At 44.9% G+C, this 16,583-nt stretch overlaps 1 protein-coding gene across 1 annotated transcript; it reads right to left on the bottom strand.

Annotated features, from left to right (window-relative positions):
- Positions 1–1,311: 1,311 nt before the first annotated feature.
- On the bottom strand, positions 1,312–16,352 carry KARS1 (lysyl-tRNA synthetase 1; the record flags this gene model as incomplete). Its single annotated transcript, XM_079723566.1, has 14 exons — positions 1,312–1,599; positions 2,161–2,304; positions 2,966–3,092; positions 3,707–3,792; positions 4,113–4,198; positions 4,355–4,528; positions 4,636–4,798; positions 6,065–6,184; positions 7,581–7,706; positions 7,793–7,979; positions 8,321–8,414; positions 11,120–11,285; positions 12,214–12,373; positions 16,291–16,352. The coding sequence occupies 14 exons, from the start codon at positions 16,350–16,352 to the stop codon at positions 1,501–1,503; spliced, it is 1,794 nt and encodes a 597-aa protein (XP_079579692.1). The 3' UTR covers positions 1,312–1,500.
- Between the last annotated feature and the right edge of the window lie 231 nt (positions 16,353–16,583).

Raw genomic sequence — 16,583 nt, 5'->3', positions numbered from 1 at the left:
ATAAGAATACACCAGACTCACTATTCAGCATCCTATTCACTTTTCCCACCTAATGTCTAACAAGCATCTTAAATTTCATTATGTTCAAAACCAAACACTCAACTTTCCTTCTCAAACCTGCACTTCCTCAAGTTTTTTCCATCTCAAGTCAATGACAACTCTACTTTCCAGTTGGTCAGGCCCCAAACCTTGAAATTATCTTTGATTCCTCTTCTAACAACCCACATTGACAGCAGATTCTGCTGACCTCAGGAACACAGGCAAAGTCCAATGGCTCAACCATCACCATCACTTTATACCACCCAAGGCTAAGCCATCATCTCTCCTCAGCCCACTGCTGCAGTGCAACTGTCTCCTTTTCACTCTTGCTTTCCACATGCTAACTAGAACAATCTTTTAAAAACACTGCTCAAGGGAACTTCCCTGGTGGTCCAGTGGCTAAGACTCCGTGCTTCCAATGCAGAGGGCATGGGTTCGATCCCTGGTTGGGGAACTAAGATCCCACATGCCATACGTGGTGTGGCCAACAAACAAAACAACACTGCTCAAAACCCTCCAATGGCTTCACACCTCACTCATAATAAAATACATACTCCTTTGCATGGCTTACAGATGCCTGCATGATCTGGTCCCCTACTGATCTTTACTTTCTCCTCTCCGGCCAAACCAGACCCCTTTGCTGTTCCTCAAAAATGCAGCCCTGTAGTCTGAATCACTTTTCCACTCAGATCTCTGTTTCCAGATCTCCACTTAAATGTCACCTAGGTCTTCCCTGACCACATATGCAATGTAGCACTGCCTCCATCACTTCTATCTAAAATAGCACCTCTGGGGACTTCCCTGGAGGTCCAGTGGTTAAGACTTTGCCTTCCAATGCAAGGGGTGGTTGGATCCCTGGTCGGGGAGCTAAGATCCCACATGCCTCGCGGCCAAAAAACCAAAACATAAAGCAGAAGCAGTATTGTTAACAAATTCAATAAAGACTTTAAAATAAAATAGCACCTCTGTCCCCTTTCCCTGCTTCATGTTTCTTCTTAGCATGCATCACTACCACAAATATGGATTTACTTGTTTGTTTGTTTAGTTGCCCCCCAAACTCCTGCCCCTAAAGCAAGAGTGTAAGTTCCACAAAAGCAGGAACTTGGCTTCTGTTCACTGCTGTGTCCCCAATCCCTTGGAACAATGGCTGGCACAGAGCAGACATTAATATAAATTTGTTGAATGAATAAAGTGGTATAATCCTAAACATTCATTATGTCAGCTGAGAAATAAGATGACATTCCAAAAGTAAAAAGAGTGATGAGACAGGAATAGAGACAAATGGTTTATTTGGTAACAAGGAGTGAAAAGGAATTCTTAATTCCTCTTCTCTCTTTTGATGGAGGACATGAAATGTGATAGTCAAACAGACAGCAACACACACAGGAATTCCCTCGCAGTCCTTGATCTTCTGCACAAACGCAGAGATGCCGAAGTCACACGACCTGCTGTTATCGTTTTCTAGACAGAAGTGCCGGCTGCTGTGCTTTCCAGTCCATCAGTGGTGGCTACATTCTCCTTCTTGTCTTCGGGTTTCATGGCGGGAAACAGAAGCACTTCCTACAGGAGAGAGAATGCATTCTGAAGCTAAGACACACTGTTTCCTGGCTATCCACCTACTCCTTTCTCCCCTCATTACTGTTATCACCAAAACCCGGAGATCTGTGTTGTTTTTTTTTTTTTTGGTTCTTTTATTTCAATTCAGTCCCTCTCAGTTACAGAGGATGGAAGAGAAGAAATGCACAGCGCTGCCTAGGGTACAATGTCAAAAGAAGGAATAAACAGAGAGGTTCTCTTCAAATATGATTTCCTCAACTATAAACATGGGATAGCAACAGTTTCTACACATCATAAGCTGACTTACGTTAAATGAGATAATGCATGTAGATGGCTTAGCATGTTCCTTGGATCCTTAAGAAATGTGAACAATTAGTATTTCTTCTGCCTCAGGTTGAAAAACCCCCCAATTCTGTAAGGTCAGATGCTCTGCCCCCCCTCTTGTGACGTCACCTGTAACTTCTCTGCCTGCCCCTCCCCCTAGCCCAAAGCCCTCTCCTTATGCTCCAGGCCCACCACACCCCGCTTCCAAGACAGTGGTGCTCCTTCAGGGTCTCCTCGTACCTTGATGTTATTAGAGTCTGTGAGAAACATGGTGACGCGGTCGATGCCCATGCCCCAGCCACCTGTGGGGGGCAGCCCGTATTCCAGGGCAGTGCAGAAGGTTTCATCGATGAACATGGCCTCATCATCGCCAGCAGCTTTGGCCTGGAAGAGGAGAACCACACAGCGACGTTGTTCTAGGCTGTGCTCTCTCGGCGTCTGAGTGAGCACGTGAAAACGTCCAGAGGCGTTATCATTCCAGGGATGCTCTGGACACCCAGCACTTGCCGGGAATTGGTTTCCCGGTAACTCCAGGATGGAGCCATTTCTTTCAAAGACCTGGAGGTCAGGACTGATGAATTCTACCTCAGAACACGTGCAAATTTCTCTGCGAAATGAAAATACTTCTACTGCCTGGGGCTCTTCGAGTCCAGTGAAACGCATTTTCTTTCAGAGACTCTGATGATTCCCAACAGTCTTTCTCCCACTTCCTGAACCACCCATCAGTGGCAGTGCTAGTACAGGCAGCCTGTGGCTGCTTTGGCTTCTCATCCTCACGCCACCTCAATAAATGTACCATCTAAGAAAAATTATGTTCTTGTCAAGTGTCACACTCCTCCAACAGATATTTATGCCTAAGCTCCATTTATATAGAAATTCTAGGCCCCAAACTAGTCAAGTTCTCCATCTTGAAATGTGACCTCCTCCAGTGAAGCCTGTGGCTTTCATCCTTCATTCTGCTGAAGTCACCAGGAGTTGCAGACAAGACACAGACCAGGGTTAAGGCTGATATCTTCTGGTGAGTGGGCACACATTCCTTCCTTACCTTGGCCTGTTCTTCAAAAAGCTGCCGCTGTCGCATAGGGTCATTCAGCTCAGTGTAGGCATTGCATATTTCCTTTTTCATGACAAATAGCTCAAAGCGTTCAGTCAGACCCTCTTTAGAGCGGTGCCTGGGGACAGGAGACCAAAGGGGCGGATGAATACGCAGGTTCAGCAAGAACATCTGGTACAAACAAGAATTCCTGATATCTAGTTGACTCAAAATTGTTACTGCTTGTGACCCAAAGCCTGCATGCATTCTTGGCACCAAATCATTTGGTACATTAGTGAGGAGGGTGAGAGACAAAAAAGCTTTAATTATCTTCACAACAGGTGTGTGTGACAGACTGATAAACTGAACCACACCCCCTGTATTCATGCCCTTCTGCAGTCCCTGCCACACTGACTCTGGGCTGCCCATATGACTTGCTCTGGTCAATGGGACATCAGCAGAGGCTTGGTATGTGTTTGCACATCAGGATTTATTCTTTTGGAATGCTTCCACTTGGAACCCGGCTACACCGCCAGAGAGGCCCCGAAGGATGAGATCCCATGTGGAGGAGATGCAAGGTGCCCTGGCAGAGTTCCCAGTTGAAAAAAGCCACTTGAGTTACCCTAGCCAACACCACGTAGAGCAGAAAGACTACCCAATGAACCCACAAACTCTTGAGAATAAACTGTTTTATGCCACTAAGTTCTGAGGTTATGCAGCAACAGGTAACTGCAACACCATGCTTTATCTTACCATTTGGCCAGAGGACTCATTATCTGCGGGTGATCACAGATGAATGTAGGATTGATGCACGTCACTTCCAGGAACTCCCCAACAAGCTTAAGGAGAAAGCAGAGTTAGAGAGTCCTTCTAAATGGCATTTTGATCGTCTCCGTCTTGGTGGTAGAGGCCTCGGACCCTAACCCTATACCTGATGCTATAGGGGTTTATCCTAAGCTTCTCAATGGTTAGTAATAAGGTAGCGAACATAACTATTTGGCACAGAGCTTAGTACAGCAGGAATTCAAAAGTTGTTCTCTCATTAGAGCTTTCCTGTGAAGCTGCAGAAGTTCATTCTCTACAGTGGAGTTCACCTTCATAGGGGGTAAGGGCGTTACCACTGGATGAGGGCATGTACTAGAAGTGCACGGCCTTTCACCTTATCAAGGAGCCTGGCTGTGGTCCGAGGTGGAGGGCATTCAACAGCTTTTGTCACACAGATATCATCTAGAATTTTGCGAGTTTCTGTAATACAAACATACAAGTTAGGACAGAAGACATCACACTACCCCATTAAGAGGTATATAAAGAGAATAACATGGGAAATTCTAGCCCTGACCTAATCTAATTCAGAGCTGAACAGGAAGGAGGGCCCTACAGTGAAGGAGTGCATCACTTTACCTTCTGTTTCGAAGAGGTTAGTTTCTGGCAGTTTCATGCCCAGGGCTTTCTCAAGCTCTTCTACCATGCTGATTTTCCGGAAGGGTGGGGTGAAGTCAATCTCACAGGCTTGGCCCTCTGGGCCATCTGGATGATAGGTGACCTTGTAACTGCCTGTAATGTGTTTCACCATCCCTGGGAAAGAAATGTGTCATTTAAAGAGGACCAACAGGGAGTCCAACTGAAAGCGGCACACCAGCCCTTCAGACACGTGTGAAAGACAAAGGGACAGGAGGGGTCACCTGAAATCATCTTCTCTGTGATTTCCATGAGATCATGATAGTCTGCATAGGCCATGTAGAATTCACAGGTGGTGAACTCAGGATTGTGAGTCAAATCAATCCCTTCATTCCGGAACTGGCGTCCGATTTCATAAACCCGGTCGATGCCACCAACCACCAGCATCTAGTAACAACACACGGCCGTGGTCATGGCAGCTAATCTTGTCTTACTGGCTAGGGAAAGTGTCTGTCTACAAAAGCTGTAACTTGGATTTTACAGCTCAAGGCATGCTTTCAGGTCTCTACCCAAATGCTGAGCGCCCTACTCTCTCTAGGCCTTTGTGGATAGTCATCATTCTGGCTGTCCAGGATCACTGAACTCTCTTCCTTTGTCTGGGGTGCCCCCCATCTTGTGAGCGTGAGCCTCCCCAAGAAAGAAGCCTCTTTTGGGGTTAGGATGTAGGCATGTGACCTAAGTTCCCCAACCTGTGAGACTTCAACATGCAAAGAAGATGCAGGTATTGCACAGAATCCCTACTGGTGAAGGGGGCCAGAGATATCTGGCTTATAGAGGTAGTAACTGCAGAAGTCCCAATGGCAATGACCTGTGCCTAGTGCCAAGCTTATGAGTTGTGGTAACTGTCCTGACTGGAAGATACTGGGTTCTTCATGGGAACAGCCCAGCAATATGATTCAGAATCATTTCTAGTTGTGTGGTCTCCAAGCCTGATTCTCTGATCTTCCTGGAAATTGTGAGCTTCCTTATATATTTGAATACATTTTTTTTTTTTTTTTTTTTTTTTTGCGGTATGCGGGTCTCTCACTGTTGTGGCCTCTCCCGTTGCGGAGCACAGGCTCCGGACGCGCAGGCTCAGCGGCCATGACTCATGGGCCCAGCCGCTCCGCGGCATGTGGGATCTTCCCGGACCGGGGCACGAACCCGTGTCCCCTGCGTCGGCAGGCAGACTCTCAACCACTGCGCCACCAGGGAAGCCCATCGAATACATTTTCTTTTTGCTTAAACACCATTAACAGGTTTTGTCGTCGTTTGCAAGTAAGAATCTTAAATGACACAGTCTTCGATATTTACTCTGGTGATTTGAGGATATTTCCAACTTTCAGACAGAGATTCAACTCATTCTTCTACAAAAGACTAAAATCAAATTTAATCCAAGGAGGATTATAAACTTAAAAGTATTATGAGATTATGGGAAACAAAGTATGTTAGGAGGATCTGTACACCTAGGAAAGATACCCCCTTTGCCCTATAATGCTCTACTGATCCTATAGATAAATTCCAGAAATGTAACACTCAGAAGCCTGACAATTTAGAATACTCTCCTGGCTGTTCTACCCTCAATGTTCCTCTTATTTCTGACTGTACCTGTCTAGCCAATATTTTTCAGCCTTCTACTTCTCTAAGGACACAGGGCATCTTCTTATTGGCTACCTTATGGTAGAGTTCTGGAGCAATCCTCATATATAAATTCATGTCCAGCTCGTTGTGGTAGGTGATAAAAGGCTTGGCCACAGCTCCCCCTGGGATGATGTTCATCATGGGAGTTTCAATCTAAAAGAGAGAAAAAGCATTTAGTTCACAGACAGAGATCCTCAAACTACAGTTCTTGGGAATGGCTCATGCTTTGAATGTGATAGGCTAAGCCTACTATATCCCAACTAAAAGTTAAGTTCAATAATAATGTGTAGGTGCTTGACAAAAGAAGTAGAGGTAGCTTGATTTTCTAGAATAGTGTCTCTATTAATACCAAACACCATTAACACAGTACCATAAACTTTCACAAGCTGTTAGTGGGACTCTAAATGGGTACAGCCTTTCTTGAGTTCAGTTTGCAGTATTTATTAAAAATTGTAACTGCTTATACCCTTTGACTTATTCTACTTCTAGAAATCCATCCTACAGAAACACCTGTCCATGTGTACAAAGATGTTCACTAAAACATTACTGAAGAAAATCAGAAACTTAAACTATCAATAGGGGAAATAATTATAAAGCATCAAAAAGGAATACACATACACACATATATATGGACATGCAAAGGGCCCCAGAATATATTTTGTGTGTGTGTGTGGGAGGTCCATTATAATACATATGATGTGACTTCATTTATGTTTAAAGCAAAAAATAAAACCCTTCTAAAACACTTACACATGTACCCCACCTGCAACATGCACAGGAATGGAGGTATTATAAATATGCAGAGTAAATGGCAAGGAAGGATACATATTCAAGTTTTTTTTTTTAATTAATTAATTTATTTATCTGGTTGCGCTGGGTCTTAGCTGCAGCACGCAGGCTCCTTAGTTGAGGCTCAAGAGTTCCTTAGTTGTGGCATGCAAACTCTTCGTTGCGGCACGCATGTGGGACCCAGTTCCCTGACCAGGGATTGAACCTTGGCCCCCTGCATCGGGAGCGCAGTCTTAACCACTGTGCCACCTCAAATTCAAGTTTGGAGAGGGACATTAGCTGGGAAAAAAACGAAAGGGGACTTTCAGTTTTGTTTCTATTTCTTTCTTTATTGTTTGAATTTGTTGTATGGTAACAGGTACTCACCTTTCTCATAAAATTAGAAAATATCAAAAAAAATTTTTTTTTTGCTCTACAGATTTTCCTAAACATTTTTTAGTTTAAATAAGTTGAATAAAAATCAAGAAAAATATTTTTTAATGCTACAAAAAAGCAAAATGAGTTGATAACACATTGAACATGGCATTGTTGGCACATGGATGGCCCTCTACTTTGTCCATTATCTTAGAAGTCCTGTCCTACCTTCCTAAACAGGGCACTAAATAAACAAGGCGGAACAAAGACACTGGCAAGAAAGGGGACTTTTCACTGAGCATGAAGGATACTGACACAGGATGTGCCTGTGGGGAAGGGAAGGGCAGAAGAGTAAGAGGCAAGCCCAGAATGCAGCTCATCATGTCAGGTAAGAACCTTCCATCACCTCTAGGAATCCCAACTCATCCAAGAAATGTCTTATGTATGTGATGATCTTAGAGCGGATGATAAACTTCTGCCTCACAAAGTCATTCAGGATCAAGTCCAAGTATCTCTGACGAAACCGTGTTTCCTAAATGAAAAGTAACAGACAGAAATCACTGATGTGTTTGATTCAATGGTATGATAAACCAGAGCCAGGAGGCCACGAGAAATTACCTTGTCTTTGAGGCCAAAGTGAAGATGAGGTAACATATGCAAGCAAGGAGACAGCAGTGTGATTTCATAGGGAATGATGCTCAGCTCGCCCTTCTTGGTTTTCCCAGGATTGCCCTGAACTCCAATTATGTCTCCCCGGCGCAGTTTGTTGTTAACACGGATAAATTCTTCTTCAGATTTATAATTCCTGAATAAATGGAAAACATAATTCAGTATACAATATCCCAAATTAAAACTGACCACTGGTTTACTGTGGAACCCTCACTAAAGTGTTAATGTGTACCCAAGAAGAATCTTAGATTCAAGGTCAACTGTTAAAAAGTATTATCTTTTATTTTTAACTGCTCCACAACCCAAGATCAGTCTTTATTCTCCAGGTGACCAGATGGCCCTTTTATTTTCCCAACCATATACCACTCCCTTTAACTTTAATTTCCTATGGGAAAAGAAGACTATATGGGCCTTTGTCCCCAGTCATGTTGCTCTGGGCCAACCTAGAAAGGCCTGTAACTGGATATTTCTATATACCTGGAATTGGCCATGACTTGCAACTTGACCCCCTCTCCTCGAAGGTCATAGAAGATGAGCTTTCCCCCAGAAGCTCTTTTGGCATGGATCCTACCTAGAGAACAGCAAAAATAATGACAGAAGCAGAAGCTATTTCATGATATCAGTGCCAAAAAAGCTCCCTCTGTAGTTTGTACATCCAGGCAGAATATAAACTAGAACAATTTGATTTTAGCCTGAGGCCTAAGCCCTGCCATTTTCTTCATGACAAAGTTGGCTCCCCATTTAAACCAGTTAAAAGATGTGCAGGAAGATCTGGCTTTTAAAGGTGTTCAATGGATTCCTGGAATGTTGGTGGCAGCATAGTTGTGGGATCTTCCTAAATCCTCATATAAAAATAGAAAGCACAAGGACTTCCCTGGTGGTCCAGTGGTTAAGACTCTGTGCTCCCAATGAAGGGGGCCTGGGTTTGATCCCTGGTCAGGGAACTAGATCCCTCATGCCACAACTAAGACCTGGTGCAACCAAATAAATAAATAGTAAAAAAAAAAAAAAAAAGAAAGCACAACTAGACAGGCAAGGCCAAAAAGCCATGGACAAAATTTACAACACAATTATGTGGGAAGATATTCCCAAGAATCCCCAAATACAAGCAATGGGGAAAACCACTAAGGGCCCCAAGACCTCTATATGGGAAGAAGCAATGGAGTCTCTGGCAGGTCTGAGAACTGGAAGTCTTCCAAAAAGCTATAGGTATTCACTGGAAAATGTGGCAGGGCTAAGTGGAGGACAGCAGTGGACACTGGGAGGATAGCAGCTTACTGCCATACAAGTGAATATAGTGGGCTGCATAAGAAGGTCTAGGGGATGAAGCCCTTTAGTGTAGCCCCCAAGAACTCTCTAAATTTAACAGCAAGGGATCTCTCCAAGGACAAGGCCCCACAAAATTGAACAAGACCAAGAAAACAGAGACAAAGGAAAGAGAAGGTCCAACAAAACCGAGAAAGAAGAGCCTGAAAATCCCAGAAAGCAAGGTGCTGTATTTCTGAATACTCCACAAAAACAACAGAAGAGGGAGCTCAGTGAAGTTGGAAAGGCTATCTGAACCAAGCTTCCTTTTAACATTGAAGAAAATTAATCTCACATGAAAATAAACAACATAAAAGTAGTGAGGTCAAATACCAAAGTTATTAAATTAAAAAAAAAGAGAATAAGGGGCTTCCCTGGTGGCGCAGTGGTTGAGAGCCCGCCTGCCGATGCAGGGGACACGGGTTTGTGCCCCGGTCCGGGAAGATCCCACATGCTGCAGAGCGGCTGGGCCCATGAGGCCATGGCCGTTGAGCCTGCGCTCTGCAACGGGAGAGGCCACAACAGTGAGAGGCCCGTGTACTGCAGGAAAAAAAAAAAAGAGTCCCAAACATAAAGCTAAGCAAGAAACAGAATACAAAAAAATTATATTCAAGAAAAATTTCCCAAAAAAAAAAAAGACTTGAGAATACATATTTAAAGGGCACAGGGCTTCCCTGGTGGCTCAGTGGTTAAGAATCCGCCTGCCGGGCTTCCCTGGTGGCGCAGTGGTTGAGAGTCCGCCTGCCGATGCAGGGGACACGGGTTCGTGCCCCGGTCTGGGAGGATCCCACATGCCGCAGAGCGGCTGGGCCCGTGAGCCATGGCCGCTGAGCCTGCACGTCCGGAGCCTGTGCTCTGCAATGGGAGAGGCCACAACAGTGAGAGGCCCGCGTACCACAAAAAAAAACAAACCAAAAAAACCAACCAAAAAACCCCAAAACAAACAAACAAACAAAAAAGAATCTGCCTGCCAATGCAGGGGACATGGGTTTGAGCCCTGGTCCAGGAAGATCCCACATGCCGTGGAGCAACTAAGCCTGTGCGCCACAACTACTGAGCCTGTGCTCTAGAGCCCGCAAACCACAACTACTGAGTCCTCGTGCCACAACTACTGAAGCTCATGTGCCTAGAGCCTGTGCTGTGCAACAAGAGAAGCCACCGCAATGAGAAGACCGTGCACCGCAATGAAGAGTAGCCCCTGCTCGCTGCAACTAGAGAAAGCCTGCGCGCAGCAACGAAGACCCCACAAATAAATAAATAAAATGAATAAATTTATTAAAAAAAAAATAAAGGGCATGCTGTGTACCTGAGAATACTGACCCAGAATAACTAACATCAAGACATATTTTAGTGAAAACACTGGATTTTAAAGAAAAAGAAATTTGGGGGGCATTTAAGTATTGGCAGGGGTTCTCTCTGGGTGGTGGGGTTATGGGTAATCAAACTTTTCTTTCTTTGCCTTTCTGAATGTTTCAACGTTCTAAATTTTCTACAACAAATAGTTTTATATATTTTTTTGGGGGGAAGGTATAAACGAAAGACAGGATTCAATTATCTTTTAAATTAAGGAGAAGATCCCACACAAGACAGTAAACTCCAAAATAACAGTGCTCTAGAAAAACAGCCTAGTGTAAAGTAGTCTAGGAACACAGATTGCAATTTTTTGGAGCTCAGGGCCATGGCTCCCACTGATGAAGGGAAGTCCTCATAAAGGACTGTGAATGAGTAGCAGCATCAGGCCAGGAGTCCCCAACAAAGAATGCCCCTTCCTCTGTAGCATCACCACTGGAATGTGACCTCATGCCTCAGGGCTGCTCTCCTTTCTGTGAATAGACATACTGGTGCCATCTCTAGTAATGTAGCCTCAGACTTAAGCTTTTTGAGAGCGAGACCACCCCAGACCTTCCTGTGTGCAACTGGAGAGCCCTGCCTGCTGTGGGAGCTGAGCAAACTGCCAGGGAATCTTCCTACCTGCCACCTTTAAGGTGATGTCAGTCAGGTGCTCCCCAGGCTGCAGGTGACTGTATTCTTGGATAAAGTGAGTGAGCGAGATGTCGACGTGGAACTTGTGTGGGTATGGGTCTTCCCCATTGACCTTCAGCTGGTGGACTGCTTGGCTGCGGATTTTGAAGTATTGCTGTTAAAAACAAAAAACGAAAGAGCTTTTGAGAAGTTGAACATCGTCAGTCCAGAGGCTTGTCTAACGGAGTTCTGTATTCTGCCTCAGAGGGGCCCCAATACAGTGAGGTTTCTTTAACCAACCCCCCTGCATCCTTGAAATCACAGGCTTGGAATACGGAGTGAGATTTGCACTTAAATATGCAGGGTGGCCAGATCCACAGCTGGGAATAAAGGCCAGAATTCCAAAATACAAGATTCAACAAAAAGAAAAATCACATCTCTGCCTAAAATAATGTTTAATTGGTACAGATGGCCCTGGTTACCACTTTTGTAGACACATCTGCATGGTGAGTCACTCATCTTCCTACTTTCCTGCCCCTGGCCACACACCAGACTTTTTCCCCAAGGCAGGCCCATGGGCCTGGAGGGTATGTAAAAGGAATAGTCTATACCAGGGGTCAGCAAACTTATTCTGATGCAACTACTCAACTCTATTGTAGTGTGAAAGCAGCCTTAGACATATGTAAACAAATGGGCATGGCTGTGTTTCGACACAATTTTATTTATAAAACCAGGGAGGAGGGATTTGGGGTAGTGGTGGCTTTGGCCTGTGGGCCATAGCTTGCCAATCTCTGGGCTAAAGTAAACCCCAGCCCACCTTTAGGGAGACATTTTCTCTGGGGCTTCTAGAAGGCCCAGCTAGCTCCAAGGAAGATCAGTCACTTCGAAGTACTGGATTCTCCCAAATATCTGTAAGTAGTCGACAAGAAAAATGCGCAGCGCTTGTGCCTTTAACCAGATGGAGTGGTGGGCCCACCCTCATCCATCCCTGTGCCTGTTTCAGTTCCTATTTATCTCCTTAATCACTGGTCCCAAGGAATTTGCCATAATCCGCATTAGAAGCCTCCCTATGCCCAGCCAGGGCAGTTGTCCCGAGGACTCACGTTTGGGTCCAAGCTCTCCTCCTCTGCACCCACACCATTATCAGCAGCGTGGCTGGTGGCAGCAGCAGCGGCCTGGCTTAGTTGTTTCTCACTGAGCTCCTTCTGCTTGGCCTCCTTCTCTGCTATTTTCTTCTCAGCTTTCAGGCGTCTCTTTAGCTCACTGTCAGGAAGATGACAATGTTCAACGTGACAGGTGCCTGAAGAGTCCTCTATGTTCCGCCCCATAGCTACTTATCAAAAATATGAATAACCTGGGGAAACACTCATGCCCAGTTCTACATGCCCACTGTTAGTCTCTCAGTCACTGAACTCTATATGTGAAACAGACAAGGGAAAAAAAGAAACTTAGAATAAAGATGTGAAAGATCTTTCTCAGTCTCTTTTTTCCAGTCTGAGGTCCTTGGCATTAGACCCCAACTAAAATCAAGATAGACAAGGACAAAGAAAACCCTACATATTAATTTATATTTAGAATAGGAAAACAGGTTTTCCAGAAAAATCAGCAAGATAGGCTTTTCTCAAGCTAATTAGGCTTGGGAGCTCCTTGAGGCCAGGGACTGAATCTTAGTTGTTTGGATTCCTCTGCAGAATATGAAGTTCCTAGAGCATCAGATCTGATGTGTGATATGGCGACATCTCTAGCTTTGTCTGTCATCTCTCTCCCCTCCCGAAAGGACTGGGTTAGTCTGGGGTGCGGTGAGGAAGAGGGGGCTCTTCAGAGTTCAGGGAGACACTCCACTGACAATCTCTCCCCCAGCATTGATCAATGCATTGACAATGGCCCTCAGCATTGGCCTCACTCTCCACAGTGGAGCCTGACTTTGACAACAAATTGGGTAGAATAGTGTACAAAGCAGCATAGCACAGGGGATAATATACCATCTTTGGAGCCAGACTGCCTGGGGCTAAATCCTGACATGCCTACCTACCAATTATGTGACTTTGGGAAAGTAACTTAATTTCTCCTGTAAAATAATAACAGACATCCTCCTCCCCCAATGTTGTGAGGATTGAGATAATGTACATAAAGAGATGACCCCACCCCTAGCATTTTAGTAACCATGCAAACGTGAACCATTCTAGGTATCCCTATCTTAACCCTTCACACTCTGCCTCAAGGACAGAAATTTTACAGATGTGGATAAATTTCTTGTCAAATCTCTCACTATTCAAACTCTTGATACTCGTCACCTGAGACTCAAAAACTAAAGCGATTGGTACAACTTGGTTTAAATAACTTGAAAACTTGCTATCTGAACCCAGAAACCAAACAGATTTGGGTAGAGAGGGATACCCTCATTATTCAAATAGACTTGATCATTCTTTTAAACCACCAATGTTAACTGAATATCCTGTCATAATGAACCATGGCAAATGATCCTTAGGCTTGCATACTGTTTGGCTTCAGGGTGCATTTATTATCTATGAGTTTAGAATAACTCAATTAAAAAAACTTAATTGGAGATTTGAAATGATTATCTTTTAAGTAAGAAAACTGACTCTGAGGGCCTCAAAGTAAGTGTCTCTGGATATAATCCGTTTTGTAGCAGTTGTGAAGTCACCCTTCTAGAACAGTGTGCTAGACATATTGTGCTGTCATTCAGTCAGTGGGCATCAAAGCCTCTCTGGTTCTTCCTGGCATTAACATAATGAACTTGTTTTCCATTCAACTGGCTGTTGCTCTTTAAGTCAAATCAATAATAAGGATAATCCAAAAAGGTCCTAGGAGTAAGAACTGAGACTAGAAACCAAGTTAATCTCAGGAGCAAAGAAATTCCAGAAAGACAGGGAAGGGAAAATAACCTGCATTAGAAATTCTTTATTCATAAAGGGTTTTGTTCTCAGCACTGTTCTAGAATAAGACCTAAAAGTCATCTCAAGAATCTATGGGGCTTCCCTGGTGGCGCAGTGGTTAAGAGTCTGCCTGCTAATGCAGGGGACACAGGTTCGAGCCCTGCTCTGGGAGGATCCCACATGCCGCGGAGTGACTAGGCCCGTGAGCCACAACTACTGAGCCTGCGCGTCTGGAGCCTGTGCTCCGCAATAGGAGAGGCCACGATAGTGAGAGGCCCGCGCACCGCGATGAAGAGTGGCTCCGGCTTGCCACAACTAGAGAAAGCCCTCGCACAGAAACGAAGACCCAACACAGCAAAAACAAATAAATAAATAAATAAAACTCCTACCCCCCCCCCAAAAAAGAATCTATGGAGTGAGAATTTGAATTTATTAAAGAGAAACTGAGAAAGGACTATTGCTTTTGGTAGGTAGCAGGGTTGTTTCCTTAGCAAGTCCAAAGACTTAGCCAGAGGCTTAACAGATAAGAAACTAAGTAAGGGAAGGATTTTTGCTCCCAGAGCAATAAAGAAGGTAATGGGCACCAACCTTCTTTTATCAGAAAGTGGCTTGTCCTTGTGAATCGTTGTGAAAGGAGCAAGTTGACACAGGCGCAGCTCCCTCTGCCCCCACTGTGCCCAGGAGGTTTGGCGCAGGGACCCCCTAACAAGCCTTACAGCAGCTTGCGTCAACATGGCAGATTACCCTGGAACTAATGATTACCACCACCTAACAGGAAACACAGAGATGTGGTGTCAGATGGGACAAACAGTACACATACTCCCAGCCAGCACTCCTACTCTTATGGGTTGGGTGTGGGGAGAAGGCGAGGTTACACAACCTTTTAGTGTCCCATTTTACATAAGACCCTCTCAGCTGACATCAACCCTGTAACACTCACTGCGCTGCAAATTAACTGACAATGTTCTCAGTCCTGGCTATGGTAAGATGGTGCTTATTTGGGGTCAACAGCAAGTCAGTCAATGGTTTATGGGTAGAAATGATCACAACAGTCTAGATAATGGGAGTGTTTCTTAAGTCCCTGACATGTAGTTTCTCTCTTGGTGATGAAATACCTGTCCACAAAGATGGCAATGGGAAGCATACAAAACGTCGCCATCAGCTGCAAACTCTAGAGGAAGCTAAAAGCAAGCCACACAAAATCACCTGAATCAAAGACAAGCCTTGTTTGGAGCTCCAGGAACAAGGAGGAAAGAAGAAATTCAGAAAGAGTCTTAGACTACATTAAGTTTATACATTAACACTGGAAGGCAACAGAATGACAGAGATATCATGTTCTTTATTGCCTTAAAATACATGTGGCCTTGAATGAATCACCTGGCAGGCAGTCTATCTGTTTTTAAACCTGGAGAAAATAACTGGCATACAATGGTGCTCACTAAAGATTCACACCAAGGAAGTTCCAAGAACAATTAAGAAACAGAACTAAAAAAATGCACTAAAGCAGGCATTATATGCAATACACTAACTTCTCTCCGATGCCTCTGGAACGGTGCTATATTTATGTACTATCCTTAGGAGTACTGAGGAACTAGTCACTCAGATCATTACCTATGTTCTATGAAGAACTCCGGTTGAGAAGGAGTGTAGTATTAAGAGAATACAAGACACAGTGAAAGGGCAGCTAATCTAAACTTACTTATATTTACCTTCATACTCCAAGGATTTGGGGTGATTAACAAAGATATAGCCAGCAGTGCTAAGTGCAGTTTGGTGTACCCGGCTAAATAAGACAGTCCCTACTGCCAGACATACTCACAATGCTCTAACCCATATGGATAGGTGTACGACACAGTTTTAGAACTGATCCCTTTAATACAAAGGGTTCAGAATGGCCTTTGATACATAAAGTTCGAACGTTGAAGGTGCTTCTAAAAAGCTAGGGTATTTAACGTTTCTCCATCTTCTTTACAGGAGTGTGGCACAGTAACGCATTTCTCGGAGAAAAGGGAAGGAGTAAATTTCGCTTTTCTCTGTCCCCGCCCAGTTCTCCGCATTCTTACTCCACGACTACGAGAAGGAGGAAGGACCCAACCAGCGGAGGGCCCCCGGGCATCCTGGGGGATGTAGTTTCGGGGCGCAGCGATTACGTCCCAGCATGTTCATACCCACGAGAACCGGCAGGAAGGCCCCAGGCACAGCCGCCTCGGCCGGAGCCTCGAGGCGCCTCCTAGTTCAGACTCTCCGACAGCAAAGGTTTTAATGACCTGCTGCGACACTTACTTTTTGCTCAGTTTCGGCTCGCAGTCGTCCACTTTAACTTCAAACCCCTGCACCTCAGCCATCTTCCCAGAGGGCCGGACCTAAAGAGGACGAGGGTCGCACGGCAATTTCCAGGTCACGCTCAGAAGCCCCGCCTCTTCCGGGGAAAGGGGCGGGCACTGCTCTGCGCAACTGCTGCGCAGGCGTAGTACGGGGTTGTGGGGCGGCGGCAGCGGCGTCTGGAGCGCTACCTCAGGCTCTGGGGCCCTGTGCGCCGCGCGCTGGCAAGACGGCACCTTCTTCTGGTGCTCGGC

This window comes from Hyperoodon ampullatus (assembly GCF_949752795.1).
Source record: "Hyperoodon ampullatus genome assembly, chromosome: 18".
Taxonomy (NCBI): Eukaryota; Metazoa; Chordata; class Mammalia; order Artiodactyla; family Ziphiidae; genus Hyperoodon; species Hyperoodon ampullatus.
Note: the sequence above shows the minus strand (reverse complement) of the source record. Positions and strands in the feature narration are given on the sequence as shown.